The sequence below is a fragment of the Solanum tuberosum genome, unplaced genomic scaffold, assembly GCF_000226075.1.
Source record: "Solanum tuberosum cultivar DM 1-3 516 R44 unplaced genomic scaffold, SolTub_3.0 scf00055, whole genome shotgun sequence".
Taxonomy (NCBI): domain Eukaryota; kingdom Viridiplantae; phylum Streptophyta; class Magnoliopsida; order Solanales; family Solanaceae; genus Solanum; species Solanum tuberosum.
This window is the reverse complement of record NW_006238981.1, coordinates 247639-269296: the sequence shown is the minus strand read 5'-3', so window position 1 is coordinate 269296 and position 21658 is coordinate 247639. Positions and strand designations below refer to the sequence as shown.

The 21658-nt window shown below is 30.5% G+C and overlaps 2 protein-coding genes and 1 non-coding gene across 3 annotated transcripts; 1 reads left to right on the top strand and 2 right to left on the bottom strand.

The window, feature by feature from the left end:
- The first annotated feature begins 449 nt into the window (after nucleotides 1-449).
- On the top strand, nucleotides 450-521 carry TRNAP-UGG (transfer RNA proline (anticodon UGG)). The gene has a single exon. It is a non-coding gene; the product is annotated as a tRNA-Pro (tRNA).
- Nucleotides 522-2736: 2215 nt separating this feature from the next.
- On the bottom strand, nucleotides 2737-5482 carry LOC102587359 (protein SHOOT GRAVITROPISM 5). Its single transcript, XM_006344335.2, has 2 exons — nucleotides 5335-5482; nucleotides 2737-3391 (listed from the first exon to the last, which is right to left on the bottom strand). Exon 2 carries the CDS (start codon nucleotides 3362-3364, stop codon nucleotides 2855-2857), a length of 510 nt encoding a protein of 169 aa, XP_006344397.1. The 5' UTR covers nucleotides 3365-3391; nucleotides 5335-5482; the 3' UTR covers nucleotides 2737-2854.
- Nucleotides 5483-16770: 11288 nt separating this feature from the next.
- Nucleotides 16771-18894, bottom strand: LOC102596859 (dof zinc finger protein DOF5.6-like). The gene is made up of 2 exons (XM_006344445.2): nucleotides 18695-18894; nucleotides 16771-17972 (listed from the first exon to the last, which is right to left on the bottom strand). Exons 1-2 carry the CDS (start codon nucleotides 18743-18745, stop codon nucleotides 17031-17033), a joined length of 993 nt encoding a protein of 330 aa, XP_006344507.1. The 5' UTR covers nucleotides 18746-18894; the 3' UTR covers nucleotides 16771-17030.
- Between the last annotated feature and the right edge of the window lie 2764 nt (nucleotides 18895-21658).

Sequence of the window (21658 nt, the reverse complement as noted above, 5' to 3'; positions counted from 1 at the left end):
TCCTTCACTTACCGAGGTGATTAGACGTGACGTAACATTCCACATGTATTATAGGAAGATAAGGAGGACGGGAAATTAGGGTACAAAATTAGTAGGTAGAAAATTGTTATTGTTACTTTTATAAACTATCTCATTCTTTGATTGTGGTATTACTTGTGGTTTCTTTGCTTCCTATTTTTTGTTGCTATTGTTCTCTTCATTGTTTTACGATATGAATTTCTGCTATTGTATTTGCTTTACATATTTGAGTTTTGCTATGCTTTAATTGAGTTGAAGGTCTATCAGAAACAGTCTTTCTACGTTCACAAAGGTATACGTAAGATTGAGTACGCACCACCTTCTTTCTTACCCACTTATTAGATTACATATATATTTAAGAATTTAAAAGGATTTTTAGTAAAAGTAAATATTATATATATTTATATAACCCGAAATGTATTAACACGGCAGGGCATTTGGTCTAGTGGTATGATTCTCGCTTTGGGTGCGAGAGGTCCCGAGTTCGATTCTCGGAATGCCCCCACTTAAATGATATCTTTTTTTCATTTTTTATTTGTTAGTTTTTAATTATTCACATGTTGCACTATTTCAACCCTCCAAAAGTAGTAGTAACAGCATATTTTGAGTTGTTTGTGATTTTATTTTTTTAACCTGTGGATTTTGGCTGAACAGTAAAGGTGTAGGCAAGTTTTGATGTTATATATTTGTCTTGTGGTGTTATGTTATTTGACCAGTCAAGAAATAAATAAATAATGAGAAGAAGGGAGGCAGTCAATGTCAGAAATCATGGTATTCCAGGCCTTGAAAGGAAAAAGACAAATATGTTTGAATGAATGCAAATATATGTATGGAGAGTAAAAAGCATCAATGACCAGAAAATGTTGTCTATAAATCTTGGCTTATCCAGAAAGCATCATTTGTAAAACAAGAATCTCTTGTCATTCATTCATTCAATTAAGGGACATATATCAAAAATATCAAGTCTAATTCTCCGTACTCGGTGTTTAAACTAAATCATATACTACTTTATTATGATTAAGTCAAAACTTAATTTTGTTAGATTGTCCTTTAAGTGTAATCCTCCTGAAAGATAGAGTTGCTTGAGTTGGTACACTCTGATTTATGCGGTCCAATGAAGACAACAACTTTGGGTGGTGCACTCTATTTTGTCACTTTTATATATTGATGACTATTCAGAAAAAAATTAGGTCTATGTGTCTGAAATATATCATGTATATTTTATTGAATTGGTGTAAACATTTAAGTTAGCTCCAAGTGATATTTGGAATATCCGATGCCGAAGGTGTATTTAATTTAAGCACTTTAATTTAGGTGAAACTTAAATAATTGAAACATTTATAAATGAAGGTGAATCTTTTTTCTTTCTTTTCATGGATATATATATAGCCAAATTATTTGTACGTAGTTTATAAAGTACTGATGAGTAAGCCAGTGTTATAATCATGACCATCGATCTTAATTAAATAACATAAAAAATACTATTGATTGCTGAAAAGTGAAATAGGACCATCTATTCATTCAATTTTATGATGATACATGACACTCAGGCAAATCTCCTTATTAACAGAGACTCCTAGGAGGATTGCATCACTACCTATCATAATAACTAGATCTACAAAATATATAAAAGTAAAAAAATGTACCTTCAAAGTCAAACTATAATAACATAATATATTCAGTGCAATTCCATAAGTTAAATCTAAAAAGATACATATACGCATATTTTTATAGGGTGTGAAACTATCAAACTATATAATATAGATAGGAAAAACAAAAAAAATCGCTTTATTGGATCAAAGGACGGTGCTAACAATGGCATATATATATATAAAACTTACAATATTAACTAAAATATAATTGCTACCTGTTTATTAATGTTGTAAAATAAAATAAAAATCAAATGTTGTGAATGAGAAGTTGTGTAAATATATCTTTTTAGTCTTGTCTTCTCCCCAATGTTGCCAAATTCTGTATTTGAAAATCAGAAATCTTCTTGTTTTCAACAAATAAAACTATTTAATTTACAGACAATCTCATATCAGTTTCATGCCAGAAAAGGAGCAAATATCGCTTTTTAGGAGAACGTTTCGTACAATTTAAAGCATTCAATTAGTTTGGTTTTCTTCTTCATACTTCTCCAACATTTTTCGGTATTTTAGTTAACATAAATGAGATTAATTTATTGTTCCTTTTAACAACTCAAAAGAACAAATGGCATTATTTTTTTATTCATTTGAGTACAAAACTTGTCTTCATATTTTATCTTATTCTAATCATTCAGAGGGCATAAATACAACACTGTGAGCAAGTTGTGTGAAAAATCGCAGCTGTTTAAATCCCCGATCGAAATTATCTCGTATAAGACCTTAGTGATTAATCCAGCGTGTGGGATCCCAACTTTCGTAATAGAACAATTAATTCCATTTTGATCATTGGTATCTTTAAAAAGAATGAAACTAAGGCAAAAACCAATCAGAATGAATCTTTGGAAAGGGATGTGGTGGATACTCGGTAAGCTTGCCATTCTTTTTTTCGATTCTGAAATAACTTATTCATGTTTCCAATATTATGAAGATTACATTACCTCAATAAAAGGAAGAATCATACATATATCAAATTCTGCTAGATTAACCATGATATAATTATACGTCACTGCATAACTTAATAATATCAATTAGTCATATGGAAGAAGGGAAAACAAAAGAATTATTAATCATACATCAAATTATTAATTAATAATCGACTTTCAAGTTTTTTCCAACCAAAAGAAAAGAATACATAATATTAATTAACATCTTATTTTTATTTTCCCCCTCAATAATAATAATAAAAGTTAATGAGGTCGAAATTTTTGACTGCAAGACTGGCAAGTAACTTCCATGCACGTAGGATCAATCCTACGAGTTGCTCTTTCTTTCAACTTTTCTGCTCTTTCAACTTCCTCTTTTGCCCTTTCCCACATACTCCTGGCACGTGCGAATTCCGACTGAGCCATCTCTATTTCTCTTCTTGTAAGCTCCCTAACACGTTCGGCGTACGCTTTTTCAATGGCTGCTAGCCGGATTTGCTCGGCGGCTTGCCATTTAAGCGCTTCAACGTAGCCCGAGTCGAACCGCAGATCGGTAGTGTAGTGATCGTGGTTAATTGCAGGTCGAATTAAGATACCTTGATTATGATGTGATGGTGGTTTTATTGGTCGTCGTACGCTGATTGAGAGTTGTAGGTCTAACGAAGGAGGTTCAATTGATTCCATGTTACCCGACGAATCTGATGGCCACGAAGAGGAATTTGCTGCGTTTTGGTGAGTAGACAGAAAATGTAGCTCCCTTTGGTGATCTTCCATTATTATCTCTCTCCAAGTGATGCTTCTCTGAAAACAAAAAAACAAAGAATTAGGGCAACTTAAATCCTCAAATAATTACATATATATATATATATATAGAAGAATTAGGGTAACAACCAAGGAGTGTCTTGGGATGGATAATTCCTTCATTCTTAGTTAGATGTTTTTAATTTCATTTGGATTTTCATAATGAAAAAAAATAAATAATCTCTGATAAGGAATATATGGTGCGAATTTGGATTAGTCAAGCTAGTTAGGTTAAGATACCAGATTGTTATTATATGGGGGGGGGAAAAAGGAAAAAGGTAAGTTCAACTTTTGAATTATATATATTGAACTAGTATATATGTATAACTTCAATCCAACAAATAATTACTACATATGTATAGATCATTGCATTATTCTTTTGTATCTTACCAGAAAGAAGGTTAAAGAGGATACCCAAAAAACAAAAATCTAGCTAGTTACATTTCATTTTGGCCCTATCATCTACTCTAGGCTCTAGCTACATCTTCAGTACCAACTGATGATGAATGTAGAGTTTGGTAGGTCAAAATGAAATGCAGCTACATATTCTTTTTTTGTCATATGTAACAAAAGAAAATGAACTGTACCAATTATGACATTCTTTTCATTTTAGATACTCAAATTCCTAATTAATACTACTTATAATAGTATTATATATGCATGTTTCAGAATTCAAATCTATCTAACTAATCATATTTATGTTTTGGCATGATATTGTTTTACTTCAAACTAGTTCTTTCATTACTTAGAATTTATACCGTACTAATCAAACTATTACCTTTAAAAGTCGTTTAGTATGAAGTATAAAGTATAATAGAACTATTTTATCATGCATTTGGTTGAAGATATTAGGTAGTCTGTTGATTATTTTATCCCACCATTTATACTATAGTGATGGGATCATACTATAAGTTATCTCATATACCTGGTGGATAACTTGTAAGCAGGAAAACATATTATCCAGGGATAACTAGTTCCCAACCAAACGATAGCGTCAAATCAAATGGGATAGAGAAGTTATGATAGAACAGACAAATAATGCAATTGGAATTCTAGACTGTGCTTGCCTTAGTTAGCCAAACTAGAAAATGGAATTTACCTTAAGCTTGTTGAGTGCATGAAATTGGCCAAAGTATAAAATATTTTAAAGAATACCACTTAATTTTGACTTTTAACTCTATGGATTTAGTTTCCTTTTGATAATAGTTTCAGTGATATCATTAGAGCAGATGTATGAGAATCATATATATAGTTCTCTAAAATATCAAACGAGAAAAATGGAAAAATAACATTCCTTAAGTTATATATGTCTAACAATAAATCACCAAAGATTTTCAGAGTAAAAATGTTCTAATAATCACTATATCTTACAGAGAGACGTATGCCTGGTTCATTTAAAAATACAATGAGTTTAATCTTAAAAATTGAAGACAGAGTTTATATATTAAATTCGCCTCTCATCAGAAACGAGTAAACCGGAGTTGAGGTCAATTAAAGAACAAATATATGTGACACATAGATCCATTAATTATACAGTCATGACTTTTAGAAAAGATATACTCCAGTAGTAGTAATGTTAGAATCATTACCTACAAAAATTATAGTATATGGTCCCTATAAATCTTTTATTTGACCTAACCAAAAGAATGTCAAAAGCATAGAGTAGCTAAGAAAATGCAATTTCCTTTATTCTTCACTAAAAAAAAAATTCCCTTTCTGGTAAGTAACTAAAAGATTTATAAATTGGAATTGAACAGAAAAAATGGTAACTAGCTACATATTAATTTCACAAAAATATATGTTTTGTACGTAGCTAGTAATCAATCGATCAATATGATGCACAAGAATACAATCAAAATTAAAGAAGTGAGATGAAATCTTTTCAACAATAATTTCTATAAAGCACGAAAAAAGCCAAGAATGAATGAATGAAGAAATAGTACCTTTGTGAGTTTCAGTATTGAATGAATTCGTATAAAGAGAGAGAGAGATAGATGTACTAATCGTTTTTTTCTGTTCGAAAGCTTGAAATGATCAGACTGTGAAGGTAAGGAATTAGGTATATGAACAAAATTGAAGACAATAATTGGGAAGCCCTAAAAAAAGGACTTAAAACTTTTTTACAAGACGTTATGGAGGAGAAAATGAATGAATGAGAAGCAACAAAGAGAAAACGACTTTTGAAACCGATAGATTTTGACAACAAATATTTGGGGGGTGGGGTGGGTAGGGGGGCACACATGTATATGTATGTATATATTATATATATGTGTGTGAGTGATATATAGTAGTAGAAGACTAGTAGTAATTGTATGACATATATATACACAAAACCACATGGATGGTTTGCTAGTGGGAGAGACAAAGGCATTACCTACTTGCATGGGTTAAAGTGGACGTACGCAAAGCACCAAAAATGTAATTACAAATTTCAGGAAAAAAGTGAATGTACTATATCACAATTGTGGGTCACCTCATCCGACCCCCCACCCCACACAATACATAAGGTGTATATATTCCCTTTTTCTGGTCTGAACGAAGTTAAGATTTTGAATTTATGAGTTTAAATTTTAAGAATTAAGTGCATTTTTAATACTAATATAAAATTTACATTAAAGTTATTACGTTCTGCTGAACTCATGGACTAGTTCCGGCTCTATCTTATCCTCAAGTTCGTTTTTTCAATATATAATTTATTTATTTTTTCAACTAATGAAATTTGTATTATCAAGATTCTTTCATGTTTAATTAGATGTCTTGCGTTTAAATCTTGAGACTAGAAAATCCTGCTTCATTCGGACTATTAAGGAGGAATAGAAATTAGGTCGGTCAATCAACTTCAATATCAAATGAATAAACACAAAAAATATAGTGAATGAGAAGAGGAATTATTTCTTCTGGACCTAATTAGATGTCTTATTGTACATTTATTTACAAGAGTCTTATGTTAACACATGAAGTTCTTTCTTTACGCTTTGGAGAAACTGGAGAAACGAAAAATGAAGATGAGACGGATTTGTATTTTTAAATATTAAGCCAAGTCATCTCAAATATACTTATAACTAGTGTGATATATATTACGTATCCATTTTGGATTAAGGATGTACAAAAATAATTCAAAGGTCTTAGGATCTCTAAACCTTATACTCGTATATAATTTTCCAATCTTTTAAACTTTCAATATTTGTTCCTTAAATATGAAAAAATTTCAACACTTATATCTCCTGTGTTTGAATCTTATTCCATTTATATACCCCTTCTGTTTTATATTAGTTGTCACATTAATTTTTCGAAACAATTTTTAAAAGTAAAGAACCTTTTTTGTGTTACATTTCTATCCTTTTTCCACCTATTACACAAGTAATCCCAAAAGTCCAAAAGTAAGTTATTCATGTCCCTTAAATAAACTCGTAATGGATAAGTTAAAAGTTAATAAACCCATTAATAAGTGACCATTTTTAGGAACGTGACAATGTTTTCAGATATTTATAAACGGAAAGTGACAAAAGATACGGAATAGATTAAATAATTAATAAAACTTAAATTGATCTTTATCTTAATAGTGATTGATACTAAGTTAAATCAGACATCTAAATTGGGATTGGTGGAGTAATTATTATTATTATTATTATTATTATTATTATTATTATTATTATTATTATTATTATTATTATTATTATTATTATTGCAGGAGAATAAATATTTGAAAAAATTACAGAAATCCCACCTTTTAGTTTACTTATTACCATTATCCCCTATATGTTTTACAAATCTCCAAAATTCCTCATTTTCGTGCATCAAATTAGTGTATCTCGCGCATCAGATTAATGTATCAGCGCTTATATTATTGTATCTCGCGCATCAAATTAGTGTATCATGTATAAAATGTACATCAGATTAGTGTATCATGTATAAAATGTAATGTATCTTACTTAACGATTAATGTATCCCGCGCATCAGATTAATGTATCAGCGGTTATATTATTGTATCCGTTTGAGGGATTTCTGTATTTATAAACTTTTAAGGGATAGATTGTAATTTTGCTTTAAAAGTATGTAATTTCTGTAATTTGCCCTAAATATTTTAAACATTTTAAAATTAGCGTAGAAGAATGACGTGCTTAAAGTGACTAAAGTAATATTAAATTAATTAATTCATAAGTATCTTCCACATTATCCAAAAACATAAACGTGGAATGTTGAATTTCGTTCTTAAGCAACGTAACCATCAGAACAACTAGCAAGATTTAGTTATGACAGCAAAATCTTCATGATTATACTCCCACCAAGTGTGTGCTACTGTTAAAAAAATTACCATTTAATTTAATTAATTTTGTTACATTGCAAATATACTAATTAGTACTTACTACGTTATAAGAGAAATAACGGAATTCAAAGTGAATTTTGAATCGTCTTATATAAATGATCAAGTTAACCTCTAATTTAGTATTTTAGAAAATTCAAAATTTATATAAGTCAAAAAAATTATTTTATATATATCATATAATTTCTTACTGAGATGGTTAAACAGAATATCATTCCGCCCCCGAATGAATAAGTTTCGTCATTCATTCGGTTTTAATTGATGATGTAGTGTCATTTGTCTAGGTATAAATGAAATTTGTTATCTTAAACATGCTTAAGATTTTTATAGTGTTAAGAACTAATTACATCTTATTCATATTTTTTTTCAAATTACAAAAAAATCTTAAATTTTGTGGAATCCGGATACATACCAGAAACGTTGTGAATTATCACATCCCAATTTCAAATACATCGCATCTCGATTTCATATATATCACTCAACTTTTCGATATATCATGTAAAATGATGTATCCAAAAATAAAAGAGAGTGATTTTTTGTAATTTTTCAAATGATTGAAAATTTTAGAAAATATAATAAAATAAACAGTATATTTTTTCCATTAAAAAGAAAAATAGTGAAACGGGGGAGTGTGTATAGATAGCGTTTGTTCATGTCAGATGAGGAAACAGTGATGTCATGTGTCACCTCGTCGATGAATCACATTCATCGTATTAATAAGTTGAATAGTCTTCTTTTTCTGGTTTCTGTCTCTTTTATATGTGTGGCCTGTACAACTCCACAACAATATTCTCATACTTCAAATACCAGAATTTAAACATTTATTTATAGTAAACATAACTATTTTGTAACAATTAACACATATGTCTACTCTACTCTCCTCAACAGTTAATATTGTTTGTGCCGCACGTTAAGATAGACTGTTTATATCACATTTTTTGGATATGAGTTATGATTTTTTTAAATCTTGCTAACGTTGAATGTTTTGTACACCAAATAACTTTTTCAACTTATAAAAACATTTTCAACACCTAAAAGCATTCTTTTTTTTTAATCAGCTAACTCAAACAATTAGATCGTGTAGACATAAACTTAAGCACATAAATTAATACTGAAACGTTTGGTGAGAGAGTAATAATGAGATTCACACGTGCATGAAGTGTTGTATGTGTACTAATTTTTGTTACTAATTCTCCTATATTGAAGATGGAGCTTAGGGTAGTGTCGAAATTAGAAATTTCATTAACATGCATAATAAACATATGAAGAATAATTTATTTTAATATAATTTTTTGAGGAAAAATATTCGACTGACCATCCTTCAATGCATATGACTACGTTGTTGGCAGAGGCGGACCCACCCTATAGGTTGGGGTGCATGTACACTCGTTAACTTCAGAAAAAATTATGTGTATATATATGTGTATATCTATCTTGTTAAACTGACATAAATTAGGATATAATTAACTGTGCACCCATGAAGAGTATAGATTTGTCATTGTGTTATTGGTACAAGCTAGAGCAACCACCCACGATACATGAATTCGAATTTAAAGTAATATTGATGTACCTGAAGTCTTTAAATCTTGAATTGGCCTATGGGAACAGGGGGCAAGGGTCCAATATTGGGTGGGGGTGGGGTTAGTAGTAGTATAGTAACTTTATAGAAGATAGAGAGAGGTTTGAAGAGGGTAGCTTTATTGGTAGGGTTAAGTTGTCGGGGTTCTACATATATACCAAATGAATAAAGGTAGCTACTGATGGATCTCTAACTTTATTTGATCCATCGATGGCACGTGGGAGGGTGGCACAAGAAAATGAAATGATGAAGATGATGAATTTCATGATATATATATAGTAATTATTTTTGGTTCTGCAGAATCTACTGCTTGGAACCTTTATATCTGTGGGTCCATTCTCCATGTGGCTTTCCACCATTTTGTTTCATCATGTGCTTACCCCCAGACTTGGTTTCAACTTTAACATCAAATTAACAACCATATTTCTTAAATTTCATATACTCAAAAAAGTTTGAAATTTTCCGTACGTACTCGATCAATTGAGTTACTAAGATTATATACTTACAAGTTCGAAAGAGAAGGAAAAAATTACCAAGGATGCGAAAAAAACAAACTAAATAAAGATTTTAAAATTATTTATAAGCAATACGACTTAAGTTTGCTATGAGAAAAAAATATGTGTTTTTAAGTGCATTACTACTCTAGAGTATCAAAGTCGTTTCATGATTATGTTCTTCATTTACTAGAAAATTGGCACACCAGTTTGCCTCTATCTAAATATGTTTAAGTGTGGCCTTGTTGGCAATAATAACAATATACTCAATGTAGTCCCATAAGGTGGGATCTAAAAGAGTAGGTATGTGTATCCTTACGACCTTACCACTATCTAACAGAGAGGACATTTTTAAAAAAAATTCAGACTCAAATAACTCAAATAGAACATATAGAAGGAAAGAAATAAAATATGTAGAAGAGGAAGCATTGCATAACATGGAGATAAAGTCATGTGATAACCAAAACACAAGACGAGAACAATAGCAATATAAATCACAAGACAAGTTTAGACAGCTTGTTGATCTTCGACAAATATCTATAATGATCGATAATAGGTCAAAGGAAATGGTGTTGATATGTCCTCTTCATTAATAAGTAACGTTTACTGTGATTAAGCAATATGTATCCTCTATTTATGCAATATTGTACTCTATTAATTTGTTAATGTAGACAAGTCAAAGAAATTTTTTATTTATTTCTAATATATGAACTAATTAAGTAAAAGAGAACAACACAGTATCTATTTTATCCTCAAAATATGACATGTCGAGAATAGTGATTACAAGATAGAAATGGAAGATAGGAATGTTTTACATGTTATGGAGCAAGGTGTAAGCTGCCCCCACCAAATTAAATTATTTTCATTTTTTAAAAAAGAAAACATTTTTAAAGAGTCTCGCATCAAATGAAAAGAGATAAATGAAAATTTCTTTGTATAGCATCGCACAATTCTCTCGGTGTAATTATTTGATTTTTGACATGAAGATGAAGATTTTTTTTAAAAATTGAGAAAGATGTGGGATGTAACCATTACATCATTAATTAACTAAAATATGAATCCTCGTTTAACAACTTACAATAATTGGAATAATTACTTATAGTCTAAGATATAATGATTAATTTTGTTTTATAAGTAATTGTTGAATATATATTAATCAATGAGCTCATTAATTTGTCTAGGACAAGAAATGAGGCGTTAGGTATAAAAGTCCAAGGGCCTAGTTAGAGAGAAACCCATTATATCCATTGTAGTTGGAATAAAAGGAGATAACTAGGGACAATATGAAGATGGAAAAATAATTGAAATAATTGAAAATCAAGTCAAATGAAAGTGGCCTTTCTAAGATAAAAAAAATAAAAATAAAGGAGTCAATCTTTTCATCCTTGTTTGGTTGAGTTGGGAGAAAGGAGAAAATTAAAAGAAAAAAAGATGGTACTTTTTATGTGTTGTTGCTATTAATATAATTATCTTGTGATTTAGATAACGCCATCTTCTTAGAAAAGGCCATATGCCAAAGTACATTTATGTATTGTTTAATAATTCCAAAGAAGATTAAAGAACTCATTAGCAAACTACATTTAAAAGTGGCAATTTGTAAACAAAATTAAAGGTGCAAAAATTCGAAAAGGAATGTATGTTCATGTCATGATTTGATAAGTTATACAAGTAGCTAGAGACCTACCAATTCTCATATTGTCTTTCTATATAATTTCATATTTTAATCGTATATACAATAACATATTTAGTATAATTTTATAAGTGAAATTTAGAGAAAATGAAATATACGAAGACGTTACTCCTACTTTTATAGATAAAAATATTATTTCCAATTGATCATTGGCTAAAAAAAAAATTAACTTGTATATTTAGTTAAAACTTTCAATTATCATTTTGTCTTTTTACAGATTTAACACATTGAATAAAGACAATTATTGAAGGGTCAAATACTATTAATTAACATTATTGAGTGGCATCATATAAAGTGACTTGACTTGTTTTCACTCGGACCAAATCGTATATATGATCTAAACAATTGAATGATGTCGGCAATATATATGGGAAAAACTACATAAATACACAATTTATTTTATCATATTTTTTAGAATTTCTTATCATTTGAAAAAATTACAAAAATTTCTACTCTCTATTATTCTCGGGTACATCACTTTATGGGATGTATCGGGATGTACGTGATGTATCAGGACGTTGAGTAATGTATCCGAAACCGAAACGAAATGAATTGGGACATTGAGCGATGTATCCGAAACCGAGACGCGATGTATATCGAGACGTTTGGGATGTATTCAGATTCCATCAAATGTAAGAGATTTTTGTAATTAAAAAAAGAAGTAAGAATAGGATATAATAATTAGCTTTTAACACTGTAATTTGTATAAAATTCTCATATATATATCACGACAAGAAGTGAGATTTATATTTTGTGACGATTTTATACTTGGGTGACTCCTTTAATCACCACAACAAGGGTTTTTGTGATACCACAATAATATTGCTATAAAGATAATAGTTGTAATGGTGACTATATTCAAGTGATCAAAAAAACGTTGAGGATTTTTCTACTTTCTATGGTGTCTTTAATCATCATAAAAAGTCATATTTCACTATTAAAAATACTAGAATTGCCGATAGAAAATGTCAAAATATTACGACCTCTGGTTGTTTAGATATCATGTGTGTGACCATTTCATCTAAAAATTTAAGTTATTAAAAACTTATTTGTATTAATTAATTATATTTCAACATTATTCAATTGTTAAAGATTGGTCGAGACACATGAAAATCAAAAGGCATGAAAGGAAAGAAAGATTTGGTGGGTTGAAAATTAGGAGCTCCAATTAATATATAGGCATAATACATAAATATGCCATTTAACTTGGCCTCAAATCACACTTATACCCTTCAACTTTAGGGGTGCACAAGTAGACACTTAAACTTGTATAAAGTTGAGCAAATAGACACACATGTCCTACATGACATCCTACATGTCATTTTTTGTCCTACGTGGTGTCCTACGTATATTGTGCCACGTAGGACTCATGTGTCTACTTGTTCAACTTTATATAAGTTTAAGTGTCTACTTGTGCATAGCCAAAGTTGAAGGACATAAACGTGAAATGAGGCCAAGTTAAAGGGCACATTTATGTATTATGCCTAATATATACTCCTAGATTTTATGCACGAGATATTTACTATACATATGTGTGACATAATGGAAGGTACATGATCACAAGTATGGAATCTTGCTTTATTTAATGATGAAGGGTTTTTTATTTGTCAAATTAAACTTCCCAAATCATATCCTTTAACATCAAGTTCCTTCAATCAAAAAGTAAAGAAACTACCAAATGGACAAGAGATTGAACGTCTCATAGCTCGATTTAAAGTTTATGGATTTTAAATTTACCACATTGAACGTCTCATAGCTAATTTTAATTATTGAATTTGCAGCTAAATACATTTATACATATTTAACAGATTTTCTAATACAGATATAAGGTCTAAGCAAAAAAAAGTTGGGTTTGTTTGAATCCATACCTAACAAATGGCAAAGGCAATATTTTTCACTAAGAAAGTTTAACATCTACTATATGAAAAGATTGACATTATATATATGTATAGTTTAACTTTTCAAGTATTCCGCTGATCTAACTTCTACTCGATACCTAATATTATAACTCCGCCCCGAAGAAAAAGCACTTGAGAGCGGAGGACATGCTTTGCCGAAAGAGAAAAAGGGAATGGATAGTGTAAAAGCTGGAAAGTCTGCTAAAAAAAAATTACTACTAGCTAGCTAAGTAATCCTACTTGCTTTGCTTTATTATTTTCACTAATTAATATTTACTTCTAATTAATAAGCATGGTTATAACTTATATATGTACTGTACTTTAAAATTTGTGTATGTTTAATTAACTGCAGAAAGTAAATATTATGAGTTGTAAAGATGAATTATAATGCAAGTAGACCACAAGGCCAGGCGACTTTATTAGGTCTGAGCCTTTGAGGTTGACTTATAAAGGAACTTTTAGTGTGTTTTTTTCACTACTTATAAATAATTAATCGATCTGGGTTGCGGTGAAGTGGTGGAACTGCTCCATTCTTAATCAGTGGTCTCGAGTTTAAGCCCTAAGTATAGAGAAAATTTTGTTAGAAGCGTCACCTCCGAATGACATACCCTGCAATGCACAATTCAAATTTAATCGGAGCTCTAATGCGGACTACGAACATTTGGAAAACAAAATAAAAAACAGCTAGCTTAACTATTATTCTGACAAAATATCTTTAAAAGGGAAAAGACAATAATAAGTGTGCGTGATGAAGAGATTTGGATTAAAGCTGTTTTGGATCATCAATGCCATATGCTTTGGATCAATAACCATCTAATAATATATATTTTTAAAAGCCTGTGATGTATGGCATGCAAATGACAACTAGCTTATCAGTTCGTTTACACCTTTTTTTTTGTCTAATGGTCCATATCTTTCCTTTTTGTTTGGACTTATATTATTAAAAAAAGTTTAATCTTAAACTAATGTTAGTGAATATTAAAGGTGGACAGTCTCATATTTGAGAGTTTTAAAATGAGTTAGAATCAAAAAATGGATCATGACTCAAAAGATTTTATTGAGTCATGATGAAATGGTGAACTTGGATTTAAATTATACTCTCTCTGTTTCAATTTATTTATCTGGTTTTAACTTGAAATAAAATTTAAGAAAGTAAAGAATTATTAATTCAATCAATCCAATTCAAAATAAATTTTTCATGTTTTCATATTTTTAAGAAATTTAATTACCTAACAAGTCAAAATATATTGTTTTTTTCTTCTTTATAGATGGGGAAAAGAAGTTTAAAAGTAGATTAGGAAGAAATTTCACATGAAAGCTATGTTTTTTATTGATCAAAATAAGCAATATTTCTCCAAATTGGTCCAAATTAACTTCCAGGTTTATATTACTTCATGTTTTTTCACAATTTCTCCGTAGGAATTTCCATCTTTTTATTTTTTTTGCTGATTAGAACCCACAATTTTAGAATTGGAAGTAGAAGATTTTACCAACTGAGCAACCCTTCTATTTGGGTTGGTTGGCCATGTTACAAATTCTAGGATAAAATGCTAAATTTGATATCTCTAGTTATCTAGGCAAATCGAAACCTGAAAAGTTCTTTAAAGATACCAATAAATAATTTCAGATTTTTCGTTTAAAGTTCTCACTTTGCTTTCATCTATATAATGTGTATAACTTGAGATCGTAAAGTTTCAACAATTTGTTAAAGAAGAAGAATGGATATAAGCTATGTTGCTCGGACTCTTCCAAAATGTCGACAGGTGCGTGTCGCGACAAATGTGTATCGTGACACGTGCGTGTCGGATCCTCCAAAAAGAGTGTATTTTTGAAGGATCCGACACGGGTACGACATTATTTTCGGAGAGTCCGAGCAACTTAGGATATAAGTCCGTTGCCAATGCTGGGCTAAGACCCAAAGCTTCATAAATATCTGGGCCTTAAAAAATATTGGGTAGGCCCAAATGCTTCACAAATATGAAATAGAGATAACTGGGCCTTGAGAGAGTGGTTACTGGGCTAAGAATCAATGGTCTATATTGTGATTCACTGATTTGTGCATTATTGTGGTGGGCTTGTGTCCCTCACCTTATAGCGCAAGTCATTATAGAGTCCTCAAATAGAAAAATTATGGAGAATAACAAACATTTAGCTTATATTGGGTATTATAGTTATAATTTAAGAAAATTGTAATTCGTGGCTATAGTTTTCTCAATTTTGCTATTCGCCTGATTGTACAAATTCAGAATTTTATATATGCTTACCCTAGTTATTTGTATACGGTTTCTGAAAAATTCATAATAAATTACCCTATTTGTTTATCGGCAAGCGAAATATACAAGCGGAGTTCTGAAAAATTCTTAAATGTATAAATACATAATTTGTATATACTTACCCTGTTTGTATATTCGCAAGTGAAATATACAAATTGTTGTCTTCTTAGCAAGCGCAATTATCAAAACTATAACTATAGAGTTTTATTATGTTTGCTATTTCTAGAGAATATCTCTTTAAAACATGAGGGATAATTATATAAAACTCTTCACAAATTGGGGGTAGGGGGAACATGGAAGGAAATTACAAAATGGGGGAATTGAACTCTCCAGAACAAAGTAAAAGTTCAGATAGTCAACCAATTAGGCTACTAAGATTTCTCGGTGTGGATGTTGAATTGTTGAAGTTCAAAAAACCAAAAACTTTTTTTTGATAAAACAAATTCAGGCACACATGTCATACATGCACAACGCGAGTTTTTTATCTCATAAATGGATCAACTTATTTAAGAAAAATCATACAACATGTATTTATTATAGGCCTAACAAACCTCACAACATTCCTTATAGACATCCCTGAACTTGTTTATACTTATTTGAGCCCCTCCCAATTAAGTTAGGATACGATTAGTAGTTTTTGTTTTTTTTTATCAATGATCATGTACAAAAATTGGGATATCAAACTTAGTTAAATTATACTTTTTATATATGAATAATCAAAGTGGACTGTTTTTTTTTAAAAAAAAAACAATGACGCTCCAACAAAATCAAATTCAAATAATTTAAAATGAAGAATACCGGAGGATAGGATACTATACACAGTTACACACCCGTTTCACATTTTAATTTACGTAACTTACGTAGGCATAACGTTCAAGAAGAAGAATATTTTTGAAATTTGTGTTTTTTAAAGTGTTGTCTTTTTTCTTTTTTCTTGCAATTATAATAAACTGAGAAATTTATAGTTAAATTGTTTTATAATATCATATTGTATCTCAACTTTTTGAATCAGACAAATATTATAATATTATAAGAAAGAAAGAATATCACATAAAACATAACTAAGAAAACATTAAACTAAACTTTGCAGATATATATATATATAATATATCTGAAACAAATTTACAAGCCAAAAAGGCAACAACTATGAATACCTTCCAGCCCAACAAAATAAAGATTTGAGAATAACTAAAAAGCAAATTTTAATAGTAAAATCTCTGGACTCTTCTTCACACCAAAAGTCCTCAACATGGATAAAAAGTTAGAGAGAGCAAACACACTTTTCACTCCAAAAAGGAGTTTATGCAAAATTTAAGAAGAGGTAAATACTCTTTAACTTGCACTCATAGCATTAACATGAAACCCTAAACTTAATTAATTTTCAAACTAAAGGATTTGTTGCTGATGATCCATAACAATTACCATTCATCAAACCCGTCCAAGATCCTAGGCCGCCATTACCAGAATAATACCCAAATGACGATTCTTTGTTGCCACCTAATTGATCATCATGCCATTCCAATGACAAAATTTTGGGATTTGGCTTCACATCAACTGCATTAATATTTTGTACTTCCTCATGATGATGATCTTCATATGGTAACAACATTCCAAAATTGTTCCCAATATTATCCATAGTACTCGTTATTCCAAATGGATAATTTGTGGCAACAATATTATTATCATGAACAAATCCAGTAGTACTACTATTACCACTCATCATCATCATTCCAATATTATTATTATCACAATTCCCAAGAAATAAATCTTGGTTTAATCTTGAATTAGTAGTAGTACTACTACTCCCCACTAAAGCCTCGTACTTACTTTCCATAAAATCAATAATTGGGGCTTGATTTTCTAGCATGAAATTACCATGATGCCCAAAGTTAGTACTACTCATGAAGTGATGAGGAAAGGGCATTTCTGGAATGTTGTTATTATTAGTAGTAGTAGTAGATAAAGGTGTACTTTCATTAGTATTAGTAGATGATTTTTTGGATGAAACTTTTTTGTTCTTGCGGCAGCCACCACCAACAGGGATGTTTCTTAACGTGCCGCCTTTAGTCCAGTACCTACGACAAGTCTTGCAGAAGTATCTAGGTTGAGTGAGACTGTAATTGTTGTAGTAACAGAATTTGGTATGGGTAGAGTCGCAACGAGGACATTTGATGGAATAGTCATGTGGTGGTCTTAGTCTTCTTTGATCTACTATTATGGGCCTTGAACATGTCATTAGATTGTTAATGTGATCACCACCAGATGGTGAAGAAGAAGAATCCATGCCTCCTCCTCCTGCTGCACAATCCTCGTGAATTGTGCCCTGACATAAATTAAACAAGTAAAGCATATATCAGTGTAGGGACATGATGTCAGAGTTAACTCTTATCAACTGTTCCATGGTACCCTTAAGGACATTCTTTTGTCCTCTATTTTCGTCTAGGTGACATTATTTGACTTCTTATAATTTTTTAAAAGTTATGACCTAATAAATCTTAGACAAGTGTATGACTATAAATAACAATTTCAGAGTTAAATTGTTTTCTATACAGACTAAAGATAAGAAAACGTGTGAGACGGGGTAAAAGATGTTCCAAACCAAAATTTAGAAGTCATGACAATGCTAGAGCCTAAAGTTGTAGCATTCCCAAGGGCCTACAAAGATTTTGTGAAGAATGATTTGTAGATTGCGTTGGACAATCATGGACGTTGCTCCCTTCATTTTCACTGATTTGACAATTTTTAATTGGACACAAATATTAAAGAAATAATGAACTTTTTTTTAATTATTTGTTAATGTTATCTTAAGTATATATATATATAGCAAGCATTTGTGTGGCAACAAGATATTATTTAACAGTACTTAAAAATAGAGAAATTTAAGTGTTAGAAGTTTCTCGTTTTTTCAGTAAAGAAATTTTATACATTTGTATGAATCTTGCTTGCTACATCTCCATCTGCTCGGAGGGAGCAGCTACTAATATAATCCTTAATTGAACTTTAAGAAAATAAATGTGCGATGGAATTGACTAAAATTCAACATACCTGTAACCAGTCAGATGAATCCATGCAAACTTGTAGAGAAGTAATCCCCATTAGTTCTTTTCAATTGCCAGAGCTATAGCTGCAATTTTTTTCTAAATGTAACACAACAGTTAATATTTGCTCAGTTTCTTCTTGCTTGCTTCGACTCTTTAAAATATTCTTATAAGTGGATTATAGACTTTAATTGGTAGTGAGAGAGAAGTATGTATTCAGCTGAATGAAAATGGGTGCTGAGATTGTGAATAAGAAGGAAGAAAAAGGCACCCCGTGGGGCCTGCTGTGGGGTGTACAACTTGCACCTCATTTGCTGTTTATTATTTCTTATTACTAATAAAATTACTTAATAATTAGAGCTTAAATTTCTTCATACTATACATCGTCGGTGACAACTATACCACTTTTTTTTTTTTTTATGACAAGGGAAATCCGCAGTTGCTATCCTTTGGGTGTGCACATGGTAAAACCCCGCTCCTATGCAATAGCTCGCAAACCACATAGGAGAGGTAAACCGCACTAGGCAAACCTGGTGCGACGAGCTCGACCCAGAAGGCAAATCCCTTGCTTTCGCTGGCAAGGGGTTTCGAACTTGAGACCTCCAACATGGAAGTCCCAAGCTCAAACCATTGGGCTACCCCGAAGGGTAATACCACTTTTCTTCAAGACACTAGTATATGTATTTAGTAATTACATTTCTTACGCTTCATACTCCTTAGACTAGACTTCATTTGTGAGATCAACGTACATTTTAGCTGAGGTTACATTAGAGAATTGCGATTGGACGGCTGAGATTTTGTTGATATTTAGTTGCGGGAATGTGAGCCGGTGATTCTGATACGATTTTTTTGTACGTCAGATGAGTCTATGTCTGACGTGACAAGTAGTTGGAGGGGAGAATATTTGGGTCGTCGATAAAGACCATATTTTGGGCCCACTTAGCAAAATGAGCGGATAAACCGAAAGAGCACTCCATTTGTGGACCCGCTTTTGAATGTGGGGTGAGACATTTATGGACCCCTTTCCTACTCTTCTTACAAGCAAGGTATAAATTCTATTATCAATGACGTGTCCACTCATCTATTCACCACGTGGCTTGCTAAATATATTATGTTAGTGGTATATATATATGTTTGTTATATTAACACATTGTCACATACCATGATAATTACAAAAAAAATTGTATAATGAACTTTGGGTCGGTGAAATTGTTCCATTTTTAATCAAAAGTCTTGGATTTGAGTTTTAGGTATGAAAAAAATCATATTTGAAATGCTACACCGCCACTCTCAAATGGGTCTTGATTTTTGCGATGCGTGATCTAAGTTGGAATTTCAATGTGAACACCGAACACGAGTGGACAAAAAAATTGTATTTGTTTACTATTTTTACTATTTAACTTAGATGTGAGTAGTTCTATACCATTTGAAAGGTAAATTGAAATTCGAAGAATGGTTGTTGTCGTCTAGATCTTGATCAATTCATATATCGCTTAGTTAATTTCTCAAATAATTTGTCTAAAAAATGTAGAGGTGAAAATTGTATATATTTTATATTTTTTAAACTTCACTTATGAAACTATAGATAGTATTGTTGTTACCAAAAAATTTACTACTTGTTTTATGTATGTCCAATAAGAAAGTTGTTTACTACTTGTTTATATATGTCCAAAATTCTACACAAACAGACGGCTCCATTCATTTACACTGTGACATGTTGCCATATTTATACTTATAAATTTGAGGAAATAAGATCTCTTGTTCTTTTACGATTAAAATAATTTGTGTGTAAAAATAAAAATTTCTACTGTAAAAATACACAAAACTAAAAAAAAAGTTTGCAATGCCTTAATTCTTCTTTTTTGTCAATTAATCATTTACCAAAGGAAGAAATTAAAGAAATACTTATTAATGTAGCTTTCTTCTTCTGCAAAATAAAATACAAAAAGATAGAATAATCATCCTTTTACCACATTTTGAAGGAAAAAAATATAATTTTCTCAAATATAACCTTTCTCCCGCTTTTCCCGGGACAAAATTCATCATAACTTTGTATTAAAAGGAAAATGAAAAAAACAATTTAAAAAAAAATACGGTCAAATTCCAAGAAGGGTTCCTTCACTTTAGTGAATCAAACTTCCAAAAAGTAAAAGAAAATCCGAAGGCCTAAGAAGAGAGGACCAAAGTTAAATCTTAAAAAGGATAACTTAGTCATCTTTAGTTAACGTTACAGACACGCCTCGAATACTTAACAATGTTCAAAGTACAAAGAAAATTACTCCTATTATAAAGTTGATTAAAAAGAAAAACATTTCTCTGTAAAATATTAGATAGTACCACCTGACAGTTTTTTTTTTGTAACTAATGATCTTCTATGTTCAAAATCAATCATTAGATTGATTCAAATTTCAAAATTGTACCCCGAGAAAAATATTAAAAATATAGTCTTCCGTTTCAAATTATTTATCATCTTAATTTTTCAAGGCAGATTAATTTTTTTTTGTTTTCATTTATCCTTAGTATTTCCTTGGGATTATATTATTTGTCGTGTTTTATTTTGTACACCTTTCTTAAAAAATATTAACTAGAGGATACTAGCTCCTATTAATTCAATACTTTTTTTTTGCACCATATTAATATATTTTCATATTTCTGACCAATAAAGCATCCATACTAATTATACCTTGATTTTTTAAAGTGACAACTATTTTGGATCGTCTATTTTTAGTAAAAATAACAAGTAAAATGGATCGGAGGGAGTAGTAATTGTTCTTGAAAAATACGAACACTTAAGTATGGAGTAATATTTAATGAAGAACATAAGATTATATTTTAGGCCATAAATAAAGGTAAAATAATCAACGAAAGAAACTTCTAGTTAATGTTTTCTTAAAGCACATGTAAAAAAAAAAACGATAGATACCTTGAGATAAAGAGAGTACTTTATTATAATCATAAGGCATTCATTTTC